A 17796-nucleotide genomic window follows, 5' to 3' on the forward strand; every position below is an offset into this window, starting at 1 on the left:
CTAATGTATTAGTGGTTTCATACCATAAATAGCGCGATACCATAGGAGATATGCAGCGGGATATTTCAGGTGGAATATTATTTTCCGCAAAACGGAGGGCTGGATCTTTTTTATTTGCTCAGCACAATGGACTACTGTTTACCGACTGTTGGATTCCGATTATTAGGGCAGCGCGTTCTTTTGGGGATCGGAATAAAACATTTCACATTTCTCTTGAACGTCGCGAGGCCTTGTTCAACTTTTGACCCTGCCCGGAGGATCTCAATCGAACGGATAGAAATGCCCATAAGTGCCGCTGCCCAGAGCGTAACGCTTGATAACACTTCAGAGAGAAAAGCGAAGAAAATAAGTGAGACCGCCTCTTACATTTATAGTCAAGGAGCGTGGGAGTGGGGATTGCGAGAGAAGAAGAGTTTGTGTACAAGGAACGGGATAATTGAGGAAGGGAAAAAGGTGCCAAACTGCAATGCTGGAATAGTAGACAGGTTCATTCAAAAACAACTTAATCTACACCAGCCCGGTGATTCGTCAATATTTGTGATCGGAGAACGATATCTTTGTCAGGATCAGGAGAAAGTTTAGCGTCCTTCTAACAGTTTTGAAATTGCACCCGAGTTATTCGCAAGACGACCCGCTTTAACGTGAACGACGAAAGCCGCAGTCTTCCAAACGATCTTCATTGTATGATTTCCAGGCTTTAGCTAAAGTGACTTCCCACTGCTAGTTAGCCAATGTTCATTATATGCTATCAGTGAACCGTATTTTAAAGTTTTCATCGAAGAACCGAGGACAATTGAGATATAATTCTGGTGAGAAATTCGTAGTACCTCCTGAAATACCACTGTAACCGGTGCATTTAACGCTGTGTGTGTTTACATGCGTATTTTGACATTTTTATTGCGACTTGATTGCTATAGGGTCATTTGCGTCAGACGCATATACGAAAGAAACCTAAATAATTACGGCTGTGCTTGTTGCCACGTTTTACGAGTTATAAAGAATCTGACTTTGCGAAATTTGTTTTTAGCGCCCTGTGAATTTGCTCCCTGTATGTGATTATTCCTCTAATAATTATGCTTTTTATTGCTTACCACGCACTGGGGCTTTACAACGAGGATTTTATTACGCGTGAATGGGTGTTGTTAAGCATTTCATCGCTTTGTAAATTTGGTAGTTGGAGCAAAGCAGTGTATTGCTAGTTTACATCCTTATATTTTTCGTACACATTTCCTACGCTCAAATGTATTTCTGATGCTGAAACGATGGCATCCCCGAGTCTTTTTGATTTCCGATTTGCTCCCGATCGTGATGTCACCGCAGAGACGCCTCATGATGATGATTAAAGAGTTAATAGATCTCGCCCCGGGTGACTATTTAACTCTCATTAAATATCTCCATTATAAACACGAGAGTATTGCTTCTGTTTGGCGTATTCGGAATTTGCCGCGTTCCAATTCGTCGCTAAATTGCAGCTTGCTTTCGCCCCAATCGCCAATAAGGATGCCACTTCTTTGTTTCAAGTACGCACGAATCGCAAGTTTTTGTGTTCAAATTTCCAATCGACGATATTACGGTTCACATCGCGGCAAAGTATGGTAAAAATTAGAATGATCCATATACTCCCACCCACCGTGTTTCCGATGATAGTAAAATAATGATACAACTGTGCTACACTATTCCAGATTGACAGGGGATTCTAACGTCCACCTGAAATCAAAAACTACGCACCAACTTAATGATACCGCGCGGGAAAGTCAAAATACCTGTCGCACCGCACGCTCAAATTATATACACAAAATATAGTTTTTTTTATGTGTACAATCTATGTACGGCCGTATCACCTATTATGTGTGATGATTACGGTTTCAAATGCTTGCTTGTAAATCGATGTTTTACCCAGATTCGAAGAGCAATCGCAATGAGTTCGTTCATGGAGTATCCGGTTTGTTCCGGAGATCCGTACGCAGTCCGGCCTCCAGCCAACATGATGTACAATCCGGTGGATGGCATTTCATCGTTCAACATAAAAAGAACCATTTCCAGCGAGGATAGCATCGACACTACCTCTCCCATGTACTCCTGCGTCATGCACGACTCCTCGGCCCTGAGAAAAGCCACAGACGAAAATATGACGCAGCTCGAGACAAACGGAGAACAGACATACACCAGTCTCAGCCACCAATTGAGTATTTACGAACTTCAGCAACAGCATTACCAGGCCCGGGACGCGCCTGGTCCGCAGACCGCAACCCCATCGCCCAATTCGTCGTCGCCGCCCGTAAGCGAAAGTTACAGCCACCCGTCTCCTCAGCAGACACCTTTATCGCCACCCACCTACCCGCAAATAACCAACACGACAACCTATTCCACAAACCTTATGGGTACCTACGCGAACAGCTACGCCTACAACCCCCCGCTTAAAACCGACCCCGCGTCGTCATCGCTATACTCCCTTAACCCCACTTCACCCTATCCGACCTCCCCAAACCAACCGGGCCCTCCGCAGAATTCGTATTCTTCCTGCAACCCGATTGTGTATTCAGGTAATCTCCACGCAACCTCATACCCTATGCACGCCCAATATCCTCCATGTCCAATGCCGATCAACGGACATCACTCAGGACTTGACACGTCGATCGTTGGGTATTTTCATAGCGGGAATACGCAACGACGGTCGCCGCACGATTACGGTGAGAGGGACAAACTAGATAATGCTGCCAGCACGAACTCGGACTTGGCCAACACGTACGACTGGATGAAGATCAAACGAAATCCACCGAAGACAAGTAAGAGAACATTACATTTTTCATAGCGTTTAATGAAAGTGGAACCCCACACTGGTACATAACTCAATCTTAATTCCATCAGTTTCCTCAGGTGTGTGATATCTTTATTCTCCCTCTGTGTGTGTCCTGTTTTTTTTATTCTTCCCATTCCCGGTTCCTTCCATCACCCCATGCTGATTTCTTTTATTTTATTCTCCTTATAATATCTGCTATACTTTGCATAGCCTATCTTCCTATTGATGAACAAATTTTCCAAGTAAATATAGTTAGTTCGTAGATCAATCGCACTGCACTTTCTTTTCATTTACAAATTATATCTGCCGCTCCTGTATGTGATGTTGTTCGCTCCTTGTCATCATTCTGTACTTCGTTGATACTCGATACAGAATAGCAAACGCGCCCGATCAAAAACGGCTAACCGATGACAGCCGCCATTTTGTTCGCGTTCGGCTACATTTCATTTGAGGGTGGCGATGAATTGTGTCGTCTCGGCAAATATTATATTTTGATCTTTAAATAAGTGTTCAAGGCACTTAAGCTTCGCGGGTAATCGTCGCGATCAATCCGGTGCCTATTGATTAAACACGACTAATCAGATAAGCCAATTCAGATTACATGTTGCGGGCCGCGTCAAACCTGGAACATAGTAAATTGTTTTGGGTTTATGGATGAGAGTTGAATTCGCTTTGTGTTCACATTGAATCGGATGCGACTGTTTAGTTTATTGAAGGTTAATTCAACTTATGTACCTAACCTCCATCCTCCAATAACTTAAATACGTATTATTATTTGTCCGACGCTCATTTATGAATTTATAATGTCTGCATGTAGGCTATTGCGTTAGTACCTTATATAGATGTTTCTTGGATGCAATTCTAGGACAGTAACCAATTCTATCAAGTGTTTGGGGTCATTGGTTTGAAATATTAAACTTTTGAGCGTAAGTTTTACTGTAATCAAGCTGGGAAGGAGACCGCGAGATGTCAATTTGCAACCATTTGATTAGATAGATAATGACGCAAGTAATGAATTCGCGAAAACGAAGATTCGAAATATGAAGTTGAGAATGCACATCATATGAAATTGAATGAATTTCAAGAAGGACCGGTATTCAGTAGGCTCCTACCCTGGTATATCTTTACGTTCAAAACTACTTAACGATAATTGTATAATATACTTCTGGGTTTCGTCATGATATCACATTAATTCAATGCGAATATATCCGGCGAAGAGTGATTTCCCTGGCCACCCCCCCCCCCCCCCCCAATGCTACTGGGCAAATAATGTAACCTTGCCTTGTTACTCCCATGTGTGGGTTTGAAGAAGCTATTCGGACGTTAAGATTGTTTAGGTTCTCGGGAGTAGAAGTGAAGCCAGCTAATAAATCATTGGACACTGTATAGCCCTGAAACACCCTAGACCCCCTACAGCAGACCTGGGCAAAGTGCGGCCCGCTGGCCAAATGCGACCCGCGAAGCTATTCTGTGCGGCCCGCGAAAGGCTGCTTGGAATTCAAAACATAATACTTGCTTGTTGAATGACTAAAACCATAGGCTGTAGCAGCTACACAGGAATTTCGTTTACTTTGAAGCATGTTCATCGTTCAATGTTCATTAATATGCAACGATTACGCTGCATGCTTTGCTTACGTACCTCGCATGCGTAATCCAGATTCAAAATACAGGTAATGTGACAAAGTATAAGTAGCAATTAGAGTCACAATAAATCAATTTTTCCATATAGTTTAGTTCAAACCTTCTTTGTTGCCATTGTCACATCATGCATTATACGGCATGTGTTTCAAATTAGTACGTGATACGTTTCAAAATCCAAAATTCTAAGTCAATCAGTGCTCGCGATTACTATATGACTCACCAAATCTATCACCCATAAAGGAACAACGGCATGCCAGAAAAAGAAAGCCGAAAACTGAATTCAAAAAACGTTTATACCAGTGGCTCCCAACCTTTTTGTCTACATTCATACATACATTCATACATTTAGATTTATTCCGAGTCTTCATTCCCCACTACCCAAAACTCCTGTATGCGCTTTAAAACAGGGTTACACTATTTTGAGATCATAAAAAGAGGACACTTTTTGTAAATTCTGAAATCGCCAAGAAAACTAATGGTTTTGGAAATTTTTCGATATTATGGTATTGACTAAAAAAGGACGTCATTTTGGCTCGGCTCCCGATTTTTTACGAAACTCTGACGTTCGCTGCGTCGTAGTCGCATTTTTCGTGGGATTTCGATTAAAGTTGTTCCTATGAAGAAAAAGAAACGAAACACTCGGTCAAGGGAGGGCGAAGTTCAGAAATACTACAAACGTCGCTCAACGTCAATGTTATTTAAGCTGCATACTGCTCGGAAGGCAGCGACCAAGAAAATGTGCTTTGTACTAGGGATGGTGTGAACCTCTGAAAGGTTCAGGTTCGTGTGAACGCGAACTTTTTTGAAAGGTTCTGTGTGAACACGAACGTGAACCTCGTGACGTCACGTGACGTCATATTGCTAATTCCAACCCTATCTTCCAATAAAGTGATAGCCTATATTAATGTACACGATACCTAGCGAAGACTCGGTCCACATAATGCCACAATGCTGAAGTACATATCGGCGTTTTAAACGTCGCTAAATGTATCAACAGCGGTAATCAAAGGATATAATAATTGTGTAAAATCAATACATTCCGTCGCTTTGCCAACAATTTCGACGGGGACTTACCAAGGAATATAAGCTTACGCCTTAACGGTCTTAGCCAGACCGGACAATGTGTTCGGAGTCTGAGTATTGCTACATTGATATTGAGCAGAGTGTACAACGGGTTTCAATACTCGCTACCGATACCACAAACAACAACAAGTTATGCAGCAGTAGCAAGCACCTTAATCGAATGGATCTGGTTTTAATGATACAGTAAAGATATGAAGTCAAGATTGAACCCGTACGCCCGTTCGATTTTTTACATCAGAAGATGATATCAATGTCATTGATTGGTTGAATAAGCATCATTCGCCGACTACGTATATCGCTCGTGATGTTGTGTGATTGCGGGTCAAGCTCACAGCAGAGAGTCACTAAATATTCACAAACGGAAAGCTGGTTATTCCGAGAAAATTTTTGCAACAAAGCAACTAAAACTTTTAAGGTTGTCGAGGTGCATGGTGCATGCTCGTCAAGCGTTGATTTTGTTATGCTGCCAGCACCATGCATTGAGTGGCCCGCAGTTGAAATGCAATAAATTTGAGCCAAAGATCTTAAACTGGAGTGAAAATTACAATTTACCCAAAGGTTCACAGTGCAGAACCTACCAAGGTTCTGTTGTGAACACGAACCTCTAAATTTCCGAGGTTCACACACAGAACGCGAACGTGAACCTCACGTTCACACCATCCCTACTTTGTACCATTGCATATACATTTATGTGCAGTGGTTCTCGAATTGGGGCCGTGAAAGCTTCAGAAGGGGGTGATTTTTTTCGCGCTCCGCGTGATTTACCCCTAGCTTATAGGTGTTGCTCTGCGTTTTGTTAGACTTTGATATTTCAGAATTCACTCGTCAACAGAGTTTAAATGTATCGTGTTTAATATTGTTTCGAATCATGACGGCAAATATATATTTTTGTAATTAACCGTCACTTTCTCATTACTAACGTCAACACATTCACCGAGCAGCATTTATTAACAATGTAATTTAGAAATAAAATTAAAATACGCAGGAGAATATAGCTAAAAATTTCATTCGGCCCGCCAACGTAGTTTCTACTTCTCATTTGGCGCGTGCAGGAAAATAATTGCCCACCCCTGCCTTACAGTGAATGAGTTTATTATTTGCAGAATTATAAAGTGGAAACTTTAACCCTGAGTTATTTCGCTCAATACACCGGAAAATATCAATTTCAGAGAAATAATAATGCTTAATTAGAAGTATTCTTATATATACGGACGGTTAACACACTTCGGAACTTGATGAATTCGGCACCGGGCGTACCCAAATCCTAAACCTCACCTACCCCTACCCTAACACTTAACCCCAACCCTAACACAACCCATAACCCTAATTCACTGGTAAACCTTTCTGCTAATTCGCCTGAGAGAAAAATGTATATACAGTACTTTTAACCCATATAATGTACGCCTGCTGTGACCCAGAGTTATGGATTTTCATGTCATTACACGACTAAAGCTTTTCAATATTTTGAACTCCTGGGTCATGGGTTAGTACCTTTCCTGTCCCCAGCGGAGCCGTTGAAATAGACCGCTTGCTTATGATGTGATCATAATGCGAACGAACGTCTACATTTTCCCACCCGGCACCGTTGCAAACTGCGGATAGGTGAATAGTTCAAGCATATATAGTATATACATCGGCACGCGTACACAAATCCTATTGAAGTACCAATGTGAGGTCGAAGCGCGACACTGATCTATCGGATACGCGGGGTCAATGCATGTAAAACGTCGTCCTATATTTTAATGTGTGTACCGACCATGCGTCAATGTTGTTTGCCCAGCTGAACATTTTCCGCGTGTCGAGGCCTCCGGTCAAATAGCTCCAGAACCCCGAGGAAACTAAATTTCCTCGCGCCGGTCTGTGAACATATTTACACGACATTACCCAACTTCGCTATATCGCACTTGTCCGATCGCCGCGAAGCGTGAACGATTAAGGCCATATTTCTGGACGAAAGTCATCCGATCTTAATGAGAAAGGGTGCATGTGAAATGGTTCTCCTCTTGAGTAAATTCCGTTTGGGAGCTGGTTGGTTTCTGGGTATGGGTGGTCAATATCTTAAATTTGATCATCCCATCATGAAGGGTCAAATTACATCCAAACAAAATGGAAACATATTCACTTTCAGATATGTATACGTGTGTAGTTGTGCACGTGTATTACGGGCAGGGCTACATTTAAATCAAAAATCAATTTTAAACAAACGTGTTTAAAACATGGCCCTCGTTTTTAATGTTTGTTTTTTAGTCATGATGCCACAAATCTTTGATGGTGGGGTCACAGGGGATTGGCATTGAAAATTGAAAATATAGGGTAAATATGGATCCCTCGACGAAAAGGGCATCCGACCACTGTCATAATGAGACCAAAAATGTCTTTAACCAGGACTACAGCATTTTTACGGTCATCAGAACACCAATTTATCAATATTTCCAATTACCAATTATTTATATCTACTAGCTATTACTGTCGAACCAACGACGATTTCGAGGGTTCCAGTCACTCCACATCATATAAACGTCGACTATATTGGGTTCAAATCGTCCATAATACATGTTTTTCGAAAGTTTTTGCACAATTGTGGAATAATTATACATCGTTTCAAAAAAACAAACATCTTTTCAAAGGCATTTGGTTAATGCATGTTTTTAAACAAAATGTTTTAAACACCGTTTGTTTTGAATGCAATCCAAATTACTAATATATTGTGTCAAGGTTTTAATTTGATGTCAAAATTGCGGAGACGTCGCGATATGCTTAATCAAAACCCAGTTATGTGGGTCGGTAAGGACTCTCTCTGACACATAGAAACGTGGCAGAGCCGAGACTCAAACCAACAACTATTGACGTCGTGACGGTGTAGCTAAGCGCACTGCGCCACTCGCTTCCACCTCCGTAGGTTACTAATCAAAATCTCACAATGCTATCGCCGTCTGTGTTAGCTAAGTACATATTAAATAGATCCGTTAACACCATAGATTCAGGCAACGGGTGACAGCGATTCCGGCTTACTATTACCATTATTGTACAATGTACATGCGCACAGTCGCACACTACCTTATAACTCAAAGTTCTGATTCCGCCAAGTAATTTACCGTACTGTGTGTGAAATAAACACATCGTCATTGTCTACCTGCATAAGCCTGCATTTTCAATTATATACCTCTCACGAAATATCAGACAAAACTGAAAGTATACGCTGAAATGGTACAGCAAGCAACGCGAAATTATAATGCAAATAAGTTATACCCAAGATGGTGACACTTATAAATATTTTGTTGTTTGTCAAGAAGATTCGTGTTGACTAACGTAGCAAGGGTCGTTTCTGAACGTGAACCTCCAAATTAGCAATTATATCACTGCGAACACGATCCCAACGTTGGATTTGTGACACCACTGTGCTGTGCACTACAGGGTCTCGTAGCAGATTGCCGAAATTATTACAGCCACGCGGCGTCAAGACTCGACGTGTCCCAACATCAGTCATAACTAGGGCAAGATTTTGTTGCGGACAAATCCGTGAAAAGTTGCACTTATTTTTCACAAAAGTTGCATTTAGTTTTTACAAAAGTTGCGTTTATGGACACGATTCCTTCAAACAGCTTAAAACACTATACTACATAACTTCTGAGTATTTAGCTGCAAAAAAAAGTTGCAAAAACTTGCCATAGTCATAATCTATTGTTATTGGACATGTGCACATCATTTGATTACAATAGGAAAGCGAATGTGCTAACTTTGCGTAAATTACTAGAGCATATTACCAATATTTGTGCAACAATGAATAGTCATGTGGAAAAGCAATCGTCGAAAGTATCGACATAGTAATTAGTTTTACACCGAACACAGGAGTGTGACAAATGAAAAAATGGTGCTGCCATATGGGCTCATAACTGTGTCGTTGGCGGACAGTCGTCACAATATTTGACGGAAGAATTTTCTCGATCATGACCGATAGATCGTGGTACATAATTAGACCCGAGATACTGGTTTCCGGAAATTAATGACGCAAGCTATATAACTGAGAAATGGTTTCTATACACGAATCGTACGCAGTGGCCGCAGTGTTGTTGACCTTGTATAGAGCAGACAATTTAATTCGAGAATTCGAAAACTGTTTTTTACATAAATCTCCTTTCGGAAGGGAAAATTAGAAAACAGGCCGCAGTGTCGTTATCACGGAGATCTACCCCAGTCGGACTGGCGTCGGAGGATTTACATTCTTCTCAACTCCGCATTTAAAACAGCCCCGAGTTGTAACTTTTCCGATTTTACGACCGAAAAAAGCCGACTCTACCATTTCGTCGGCAGTGTCTCCGATTCGACGAGCAGTTTTATGATGAACGATACACCCGCGGGGTTTATCTGGGGTTCCAGTTGTCATGGGGACGTTATATTTGGTATGTTCCATCCGTCTCTTCGACAACGATAATGTTTTTCTCGGTTCGGGCCGCGTCACAATAACCTTTGATAATTTCGCCCGAAAGACGCCCGGTAGCGCGCGATGACGTTTCAGCGCGAATGATAGATCGGCGTTGTTGCGTTTGGGAGCTTCAAAAACAACTCGTTAAGCCCTAAAACAACGGGCGAGCAAGAGAAAATAGAATTCGGAAAGATTTAACCAATTTCCAGTCAGACTTCGAAGCCGGGCGGCGACAAAATTGCGAGCACGCGGGAGAATGATGAATGTCGGGACTGGCGATATGACGGACTCACGAATCCGCTTTAATCCACGGCGATAATTAGTGTAAACTACACCGCGTTTTGTACAGCATTACTATTCTCGATTATCTCCCAATTAAATATTGACTGAGCTTGATATCTGCTAGGATAACTATAAGATACACGAGAATCTGTACACAAAACTCCACATTTTCACAGGTTTTATCTCACTAGGCCGACATACAAACGACGTTGCCTAATGCACGCCAGCTTATATTCACACATCGAACTTGCACACCGGTGGTTCAAAGGAGCCATAGGGGTTTGCTGAATGTTAAGACACACATCTGGCTCATATTGCAAAAGTCACACTGATTTACAAGACCTATAATATTTTTGTTTTGTGTGAATATCATATATATTCATTGTTCTGTTCTTCCAACAGGTGATGCCAAGTTTTGTGCACCGGGATTCCATATAAAATGTAGCCTATTAGATGCGTAACGTGGTAATTTTCTGTTTTGTTACTCGAATATTTGGGGTGCGCTGAAGGTTTGCAAATTGGCAGATTATCGTAAGAGTGCGCTAGGGTAGTGGAGGTTGAGAACCACTGTACTACACTGTGAATATAAATGGCGGAATTTTCCTCCGCCGAATATGATGGAAATTATTTTCACCCTAACCTTTCAGCTCCAGCTGCAAATGCATGGAAATTGTAACAACAGTCAAATGATATGTCGCAAAATTATAGCAAATAAAATGGCCGACATTGTCATCCGACTGTCGGCTGTGATAAAGAAACAGTAGCGATAAGCGAAGGACGGCATAAAGCGTATCACCTGAGAGCAATTAGGTCGCCGATAACCAGTCGGAACACGGCGCTGAGAAAGCGTAGCTGGAAAACCGTCGACCACAATAGGGCGCGGGGTCAGAAAGTCAAGCCTTTTGTGCAAACGCAATCTTGATTTGTTCCGTAACCAGCGGGCGACTGCGTTCACCCTCAAGGGCCGTTTGCGAAACGCTTACTGCTGGGAACAGATTTCACGCTCCCCGTACACGTCCGCTAATCATTACTCCGTTGCCCTTCTCCAATATACAAGATAATTACTTCACGCCGGGTAGCTTTTACAGTTGTATTTGCGCGTTTGTGACGCGTCACAGGATTGGCGCTGTTAAACTGTGCGGTCGCAATCTGCAATTTATTATCGCTTCGTTTCAGTGTGGCACATGCTACATTGAGTTTGACAACACCTGGCCGTATGCGTAATTGAGGAAAGGGGTGAATTGTTCAAACATGCCAGACCGCAGCTTCCCCATGATTCCGAGCCGTTGTGACGTATACACATGTAGACATTTTAGGGGACGTTCGTACCGATGGAGAGTTGTTTTTCCCACACATTTTCAGCCCTCTGCTGTCGATTACGCCCCAGACCGGCGTGTCACGGTCTTCTCTTTTCATTGAAGCCCTCGAGATGACAATGTAAATAGGGTCGTGAACTGTGGACAGTTTATCTTGGCGAGACTCGACGGGATTGCGTTGAGTGTAAAGTCTATCGAGAGAAGCTGTTATTCGATGGCTTCTGGCAATCAACATTTCCACATGCATCGTCGTCTATTGCAATCGGTGGGGATTCATATTTCCATCATCCCTTTCAGTGCCCTTACTCGTAGCATTTGTTAGATAACTTATTTCCCGAAGCAGGCGTGAAGGATCACGGTATTCACTCAACACCTTGGGTGCCTTTCGTAGTGAAATGAAGCGCGTCAATAGCTTACATATTCGCGATATAAGGTCAGGTGCTATTTACAAATTCGCCGTCGGTTATCGTCCAAATAGTTGTTGCGATCAACGGAGCGCTTAATGAAAACATGTCACGTTGAGTTCCGATTTCGATTATAATCTTGCTCTCTACTTTGTAAGTGAATACAGTGACAGCTTTATATTTCTCTCAATCATAATTCGCGACCCAGTAGTCAAAGCTAGGTCATTTCAGTTTCCATGTTGCTCATTTTTACCAGCGCGACTGCCATTTAGTGAAATCTTTGCTATTCTCATGAACTGGCAATCCTTGTTAGGTCATACTGGTGCTCCAGCGGCGAGTCAGTCATCGCTCATTATCTCTGCGATTTCTAATAGGATTTACAGTACAGATGATGAGTGGAAAATTAGCATGTCTATTAAAATGCCAGCAAACATTTCAAATCTATTCTCCTATTTGCACATCGATTGTAGCGTATTTTGAAATCTCGGCCCCTTCGCTACGCAAATATTTACCTCCGTATGGGGTCAGTCAGACTGGCAGTCTCTTTGTTTCGAAAATTAACGTTGGATAATCAACTTGTTCATTCATCAATTTCTTCGATTCGCTTTGCCGGATTGCGCGGGACTGCAGACGTGCCGAGAATCTGGCGCCATTGAAATTTAGGCTAAGACTCGAAACGTATTTGCCTAACCGCAAAGAAACTTGCGCTGGCGTCGAAGCCGCGCTGGTGCGTCCGGTTCAAACGGAGGTAACATCCATCTTCGTGATGCCCTCGACCAACAGATGCAAGACTTAAATAGTATGTATCAATATTCACAATTCTTCAATATGAATGTCCCTAACATGAATATGCTGTTGTTGAAAAGTCTTGTGCGGCGCCGAATTCATTGTTTCTATATCAAAACACTAAATAAGGAGGATTAAGATTGATAAATCCGATAATTACATGATGCCACAAACCATAGAATTACATAGCTGGTTGGCAATATCTGCGGCATATCCAACGCCGATAACTTTTGCTGACAGCACGAGAAACGTTCCACAGTACAATAATCCAGACGATGCGCATGCATATGTTTCACATAGGGTATAATAATATTGCGGTTTCAATACACTCGATATATTTAAGCTACCACCCGACTCATGCCGATACTTTTAAAAAATTATGCCACCAGGAGACATCGCATACGTCGATATTTATTGATTAAGTGTCACGGATACTGTTGATCCGGTATCGTATCATATCGACTTGGGAAAGGGCAATGTGTTCGAAACCCCTAAAATCCGACGATATGTCGACAACTCATTATAACGAATAATGCCCCTTGGTGATTAGATTATACCGTAAACACGGTCGATAATATTTCCGAACGTAGAAAATCAGCGTAACAAAATAATTGGGATAAATACGGGGCTATATGTTAGCTGAGCCGAAATTGCCAACGAGAAGTTCGTCAGCAACAAAAACAACACCGTCTAAACTGGATGTACCGAGGATAAATCGGATATCCTATAGAGTAAATATTTAGTGCTCCAATTATTAGCATAAGACATTACATCTCTGATACGATGATAACAGGAGTCGTTCTGCGATATAGCGCTTAGCAGAAATATTTTGGATACGTTGAATGATAGTTCTCATGCATCGAGACGAGTCGTAATTTATAACCATCGAACCTCTTCTTATTTATTTTTGATTATTGGTATGTGATTTTAGACTTAATGTGCAGATATTCCAGGCATGCCTCATTAATACCCCTTAAAACAGGGTTGAGCAAACTTTTTAGCTAGCGGGCCGCATTCAACATTTGAATCCATTCGCGGGCCGCACTACATAAAATTGGTATTTGATTATATAGTTAGTGATAACATGGAAATAATATATATGTATTTCTATATTTAAAAATAACATGCATTTGATGAAATCGTACACGCTTCAGAAACATCGACGAGACTTTAGATGCTGGTCGTCCTCATTGTCAAAATTAGAGATGAAAGTCTTTTGTACCGATTCAGGGATATTTAGATCTCTATACATCCCTGTTCCGATTCTTAGAACTGGTTGTAAATTTGAGTATGTGAGCAGCGATCTGTTCATAGATTTTCTGCCTATACTTTTGGTTTAGTTTCAGGCAAGACCGAAACAGCATTTCGTGACCCCCCCCCCGCCTATTAGGTGATAAATGAAACTTCTGGGGGGCTCACGAAGTGCTGTTTCGGTCCTGCCGAATTTTTATAATTCGTGATTGAATCGGTCAATAATATCGGGAAGTGCGTATTGCTATCAACTTTTTTAACCTCTCTTAGCTCACGTAATCAGATTTTCCGTTAGAGCTGAGTGAGGTGTTGTCTTGGAAAATGTATGGCCCGTAAATACTAATTAAACACATTCGGGTGGGCCCGTTGTTATAATGACTCTGTTGCATCATGTTATTTCGTGACCTCCTGTCTGCTATGTCATACGATATTGAAATCACCCAAACGTAACCTACTAAACCATAAAAGTCGCACATGATTTCATCTCAGTCTTTCTTCACTGGAAAATAGTTTTCTCTGCGGGATGAAATTTGTCTTGCATGGTTCAGATTGCCAAGACACGAACATTCGGCGCCAACCATTTAGGCGTCTATGGTCAATTGGTCAATTATACATATGTGAGTCCTTTTCGGCCAAGGTTTTCTTGCTGCCGATCGTTCTGGCACAATCCTCAGAGTATATCACAGGGCCTAAAACTTCATTTGTTTGTGCGTTACCGCCCGGTAATGGCCCACGACGAAATGCCCATTTCTATAAATCATGCGTATTTTTTCTTATGGAAAGTGTACCCAATATTCAATTTTATTTGGCAACAATAAATCGTGCGCAACGCGAAAAAAAAATTGAATGCAGTTGGATAAATTTTCAAAAAACTACTCCAAAATTAATGTTCATTCACGAAATAAATTTGGGCCCGCTTCGAGCTCCCCCCTTTTGGGGGGTTTGGGGCGCGGCAGTTACGGTCCTGACTCCAGGACACAAAATGCGGACATCATCATAACCATGTTTGTTACCTTTAAATACGCTTCTACAATATATAAATATATATATAAATACTTCTCATAAAAAGAACGAATCGATCTAACACACTCGCGCATCGGTTTATCCAAGTACAGCACAAAATGTATTAAACTTGCTCGTGTTTCCTGCAATCTTAAATCACATATGTGGTCCGGATTAAGTCATTTACAATTCGCGTTCTGTGATGTTTAGCAGCGGAAAGCTTTCAAAATATATGGGCCGTGAAGTCGGGCCATCGCGCAATCAATAAAATTTAAAAAAAATACTGTGGTAAGAATATAACTCATCATTATCATGTTGCAATATATTAAGAAAAAGTTTAATCAAGTACCCACAGTAAATTTATTTTTTTACACAATCTATCAATATTTCTACAGCATTTATTGACGCTTTCGTGGGCCGCGCGAAACGGTGTTGCGGGCCGTAGTTTGCCCACCCCTGCCTTAAAACGTTTTAATCAAGTGCCGAAAGGTATTCGCCCGCATTCCAATTTTCTGATCATAATCGACGGCGTCGGGCGTAGTGGTATTTAATAAGTTCTGTCCATGTTCGCGTTGGGTATGCAAACCTAACCTCAATCTTTCAGAAGTTTGTGTTCGAATACGAGCCGGAGTAGGTTCTTCCTGTGAACATTTTTGTGACAAATCTCCCCATTTTCATCAAAATTCATAGAATTGCAACTTCCTATCACTCAAATCTGCATGAAGGTATAGGTGAACGCAACAAAGTAACATGAACGCAATACTAATATAAATTTTGTATAGTCGAAAATTTTATTGATTCTCGTTAATTTTTCTCGAAATATCATGCTGTGTGGCTAAGCGTACTGTGAGCAAAGACTACTACTCCGGCAATACCTCATACAGATATGAGCAGTGGGTACAGACAAGAAAGCAATACCTGATTTAGAATTAGCATTGTGACGTTTCGTGACGTCATATTTTCGTATTCAATTTAGTGCTCACGCGAACCAGAGGGGTTCGCACCATCCACCATCCCTATCTAACTGGACGTTACTAATCTTTCAGCATTTTACAATCATGGAAAAATGGACCCGTACGGGTACGTCAACCAGGTCGGAAACGGACGAACAAATTTCAGTACGAAGCAATTGACTGAACTGGAGAAGGAATTTCACTACAACAAATATCTCACAAGAGCCAGGAGGCATGAAATTGCGGATTCACTTTCCCTGAATGAAACGCAAGTGCGTATAAGTGTAAAGTGATATTTTACAAGCATATTTGACGGCAGCATGTAGAAATAAACAATATGTCTGCTTTGGTTCGTAAATGTTACTGGTAGCTACGTGAATGCAAAAATTTATGGTGGCTACAATATATAATGCTCATAATTGGCAACGCCCTACATTTTCAGGTGAAAATATGGTTTCAAAATCGCAGAATGAAGCAAAAGAAGCGCGACAAAGAAGCGGAAAAAATATTGAAAGCCAACGCCACTCAGCTCCAACCGGTGAAGATTGCGCCGGATGAGTTTTGTGCTAATGACAATGTCAATTGCGACAAGAAAACTATCGCATCCGAGAAGCAAGACTCGGGAACCGCGAGCAGCAGGAAACCCGACAAATCGGATGCCTACGCCAGCTTCGACACTCCACCGAAGAAGTGTCAGCGACAATCGCCATCCGGATTTTCTCCGTCATCTTCACTATCAAATTCTTCATCGCCAGATCGCGCAACGCAGCGACATCCAACGGCAGGAAATGAGACTGCAACACGAATTTACGAAGACTCAAAAAGTAATTTATCGGAACTCACCGTGCCTGTTCGGTCGTACTCTAATAATAGTCTTCTAGCAACGACTTTATAATAATCTATGTTTTACTCTTGACAAAATCCGCTATACCGTCAAGATCTACCTGGGCTGAATTAAGCTCGGAACGAAGAATGCCAGCGAAATTCTTCGAGATCCACCTCACAGCTCACACACACACACACACACACACACCAGATATATAGTCCCTCCAAATCTTAATTAATAACCTCTTATTTGGCCAAGGACTATGCATAAAGTATGTGACAACCGTTCTTTTATATCATTCGTTTCCGCGTAACATTTATATTGACTATTTATAATTGCTATTACGAATCCACCATCCAATATTATTGTTTCCTTGAACGCGGTATATATGCTCATGATTGGCTTACGATTGCTGTTTCGTTATGTATAGAATGTATTGCAAGTCCGTCGGAGTGGCGGATATTTAACTATTACATTGATGTCAAATTGAAACGCATCGTATTCATGTAGGTATTACGTATTAGGTGATCCTAGTAAATTCACGGCTATTCGCTAGCAGGGCGACCGATCTAAACCTGCGGTAGGATTGTTAGATGTTGATACAGGACTGATTTTTGTGAATGCTAGCGAGAGTAAATGAGGAAATATCCTTTGAAGTCCACCGATGTCACCAGCAAACGATTGCAGAGATTACGCAACGGGGGTATAGATGTAGTCGTGGAAGAATGGCTTCCGGCAGTTACGAACAGTGCGTCATCATAATTTGGTCAGAAGTTCACATTATTGGCGAAATTTTCCTCTCCATCCACACGATTTCTGTGCCAGGATTCCTTCGTGTCATCTGTACCTAATTTGAGGGCGCTGAATCCGAATCTGGCGTTATTTTTGTTCTATCACGTCACGTTCTGTAGATACTATATATTTCGATTTTTACTACTTTTTCGGGGTACTCAAGTAGAATAAACCTACTTGCAGTTGCAATACTTACTGAAGTTGATACCGGTCGGGTCAGACCAAAGACCTGAATAG

General features: G+C 41.6%; 1 protein-coding gene across 1 annotated transcript; it reads left to right on the forward strand.

Annotated features, from left to right (window-relative positions):
- Positions 1–405: 405 nt before the first annotated feature.
- Positions 406–17259, forward strand: LOC145433700 (uncharacterized). The gene is made up of 4 exons (XM_080310874.1): positions 406–809; positions 1901–2786; positions 16035–16213; positions 16384–17259. Exons 2-4 carry the CDS (start codon positions 1919–1921, stop codon positions 16834–16836), a joined length of 1500 nt encoding a protein of 499 aa, XP_080167000.1. The 5' UTR covers positions 406–809; positions 1901–1918; the 3' UTR covers positions 16837–17259.
- The last annotated feature ends 537 nt before the right edge of the window (positions 17260–17796 follow it).

The sequence above is a fragment of the Botryllus schlosseri genome, chromosome 2 (genome assembly GCF_051294905.1).
Source record: "Botryllus schlosseri isolate E-star chromosome 2, Bs_hap1, whole genome shotgun sequence".
NCBI lineage: Eukaryota > Metazoa > Chordata > Ascidiacea > Stolidobranchia > Styelidae > Botryllus > Botryllus schlosseri.

Coding starts and splice junctions, on each gene's coding strand:
- LOC145433700 (XM_080310874.1), top strand. CDS start 1,919: ATGAGTTCGTTCATGGAGTATCCGGTTTGTTCCGGAGATCCGTACGCA. Junction 2,787..16,034: donor ACGAAATCCACCGAAGACAA/GTAAGAGAACAT, acceptor CTAATCTTTCAG/CATTTTACAATCATGGAAAA. Junction 16,214..16,383: donor TTTCCCTGAATGAAACGCAA/GTGCGTATAAGT, acceptor CTACATTTTCAG/GTGAAAATATGGTTTCAAAA.